This window comes from Apaloderma vittatum, unplaced genomic scaffold (genome assembly GCF_000703405.1).
Source record: "Apaloderma vittatum isolate BGI_N311 unplaced genomic scaffold, ASM70340v1 scaffold9251, whole genome shotgun sequence".
Classification (NCBI taxonomy): domain Eukaryota; kingdom Metazoa; phylum Chordata; class Aves; order Trogoniformes; family Trogonidae; genus Apaloderma; species Apaloderma vittatum.
In genome coordinates, this window is record NW_009697356.1 from 74,645 (window position 1) to 77,730 (window position 3,086).

Consider the following 3,086-nt stretch of genomic DNA (forward strand, 5'->3'; position numbering starts at 1 on the left):
CTTTCCCTGGGCATCTCATCCAGGCAGAGTGGACCAAAGTTAGGATTGTACTAGAGAGGAGGAGGCAACTGATTGTGCCAAGGCTAGATATGTTGGGGTTTTTTTAATAGTCTAAATAAGATGGTGGAAATACCCCTTATAAAAATATTGAAACTGGAATAGAGGAGCTCTGATTTACCCCTGCTGTTGCCTGGAACAAACATCACATCAGAAGAATTTCCCTACTGTTCCTGTTGAGAGACAGCTACTCGGGTGAAGGGACGTGGACTAAGACCTCGAGTTCATGAATGGGGAACTCCAAGGGTGCCGTGAGCAGTGAGGTGGAAGCCGTGGAGAACCTCTCAAGGCTGGGACAAACAGGAGCAGGATTTTAAACGCGCAGTGGTGCAGACAGGGAGAGCGGCTGGGGGGAGGGCGCTCTGGGCTGCACAATTCCCCGAATAGTCCCAGAGCTGAGCCTCACAGGCTCTGCCAAGCCGCCGAGTTGAACGGAGCACGGAGGAATTTGTGCTATGCTAACCCAGTGTTTGGGTGACTGAGAGGGTTAATGAATTAAGCTTGCAATGAGAAGAATTCAGGGCTTGTAAATCAATCAGCCAAACGGCACAGAGGGGTATAGTTAAGAGGCTTTCCTTTAAAGATGAATTTCTTGGCAGCTTCAAGTGCCAGAGCAGACCAGCTGTATTACCTCACGTTGCCTTTTGGGCAGATGGGAACCCAGAATAAATGTAACTCCACGCCCTGTTGCATGATGCTTCTTGTCCATTTGAGTTTTCAAAAAGAGCTAAATGGAATAGGGGATAAAGAGAGACTTGTGGTCTTTAGGAATAAAGTCCGTGGTCAGTTAAGTGCTCGCAGCCACACGCGCTCGCTGGGAGTGCAGGTTTACGGCTGGGTGGGGGCGTTTTACGGCTGGATGAGGCCTAGGACGCCCCCCTGCCATGGCCACCCAGCCTCCAGCTTTAGAGCTTATGCCTGATGGTCTTTAACCAAAAGGCAGCAGCGCTCTCTGATGTAAGAGCAGGAGGAAGCGGCGTCTCCCTGAGGCTCCTGCCAAGAGAAAGGCGGCAGGTCGAGAGGCATGGCCACGCACCCTGCCCTGCTCTCCCTCATCCTCCGCGCACAGCGGAGGGATGCTGCAACACCTGGGTGTGGGGTGATCCCTGTCCTGGCTGAAATAAGCTTTGCAGGTAGAGCCCAGGCAGGGCAGAAGCTTTTTCTCCCCAGCTGCCTGGGGCTGTGAGGGGCTGGGCAGGGGTAGGGTGCCATCCCACTGCACACACAGCGCTGCTGCCTCGTTTTATACCAGGGCTAATAAGTTTCCATTTTGACCACAGCGACCATGCCTTGCCTGGGACTGCGAGTGTGCTGCAGCCTTGACCTGAAATCTTATTTTCTATTTGCGATTCCTGCTTTTTCACATTCCCTCCTTTGACCCCATGATGACGGCCAAAGTCTTTGCAATTCTGGGACCTGTAGCACCCACTGCTGCAGATGAACTAAACAAAAGCTGTCTGCCTGCACAGCATCAGAGTCTGTGTTGTGGCAGGGTCACGGTAGCGTCAGTTTTTGCAGTGCAATTTACTCTTCTTTTGGCTGAAGATAATCTTATATTTACACTCTGCAGGGGCAGATTTCCTGGAAGGTAGCAAAGGCAGGGGGTCTGCAGCACCGTATGTTGAAACCTGTGGCTTCCTGATCAGGAGGGGAGGGTGACCATGTCTTTCTGCAGGGCTCTGTGCTGCCTAAGCAGTAAAGACAGAGAACAGGCACCAGCCTCTCACTATCAGACCTTCTCTTTAAAGTGCTCCCAAGGTCTAAGTCATGTTTTTCCTTGACCTGTTATTGAAAGCTCCTGTCCCACAAAAAGCCGTTTTTCACTATCCCCTTTGGTGGTCAGTAAGCGAAGCAGCAAGCCCGAATGTGGGAACTGGGAGCCGATGGGGACAGGGCAGTCTCACTGTTGGTCTTGTGCCGTAGGGTCCATCTGCTGGTAAGAAACATCAGAACAGCATTTGTGGAAGTCCTGTCAAGATGTGTCTGTGTCCTCTTCCTGTAAGACTGGATTCAACCTTACAAGAAGCTTCCTTCTTCTGCAGGCGGGGTTGACTGAGGTTTTCTTGTCTTTCTCTGTAGATCTGGTGCTGTACTGTGAAGCCTTTCTGACTACGTACAGGACATTTATTACCCCTGAAGAGCTCATCAAGAAGCTGCAGTACAGATATCCTTTTGCAGGAGTGGCAGTCCACCTCCACCAGGAATCAGCTGAGCAGTCGTCCTGCAGGGAGTTGGTGGCAAGTTGTGTGGTCGAATTCCTGGTGCCAAGGTGGTCAGTAAAGTGCTTGCCCTGGAGGTGTCCCAGGCAGGACTTCTTTAGTAAATGAGAAATGCTGCTGGGCAGGTCCAGGCAGGGTGGAGTACTGGACCTGAGAGCAGTCTCCTGAGGGCCCTGGCAGAGGAGAAGAGCAGTTCAGATTTTCTGTACGTCGCTGGGGAACTGGCCACTTGTTTGGAGTATCTCTCTTGCAGAATGGGCATCACGCCGCCTTCTCCCTTCCAGAGAGGCCGTGAGGGTCTCCTGCTTGGGCAGGTGCAGTTTATTACTAGGGATGACTAAACCATCCAGACCTGTTCTTTCTTATTACCAGAGATGCAGCGCAGAAGATACCGTCCTCTTGGCCTCTCGCCTCTGAACCGAGCTTGTAACTGCTAACGAGGTGAGGGCCCCTGGGCACCAGGGTGAGCATCCGCATTTCTGGCAGAGCGCGGAGAAGGCTCCTTGCTGAGCACCCTGCCTGCAGTTCCTTCCCCTTGGCTCTGTTCCCGTGGCTCCCTTCACCGTCAGCTGAGCGGGTCGATGTCTCGGGTCAGGCAGTGCAGAGGCCTCGTGGGCTTTGGTCCTGGACGCGCGCGCCAGAGGGAGCCTGACGTCACCTCGTCCTGCGCCACAGCTCGTCAGTGCCATCTGCAGCAGAGCTGCTGCTCCCCTGGCTCCTGCCAGCATCAGTGCAGCCAAGGACGCAGAGAAGCTGTCAGAGAAAATACTGGCTGGGGCATTCCTTCGGGGCCCTGTCAATAACTTACCT

General features: G+C 53.2%; 1 protein-coding gene across 1 annotated transcript in view; it reads left to right on the forward strand.

Annotated features, from left to right (window-relative positions):
• RAPGEF1 (Rap guanine nucleotide exchange factor (GEF) 1) overlaps positions 1 to 3,086 on the forward strand; it is an 81,477-nt gene that overhangs the window by 73,344 nt on the left and 5,047 nt on the right. The window contains exon 14 of the mRNA XM_009877612.1: positions 2,137 to 2,221. Coding sequence (XP_009875914.1) covers positions 2,137 to 2,221 — 85 coding nt within the window. The remainder of the gene's footprint in view (positions 1 to 2,136; positions 2,222 to 3,086) is intronic.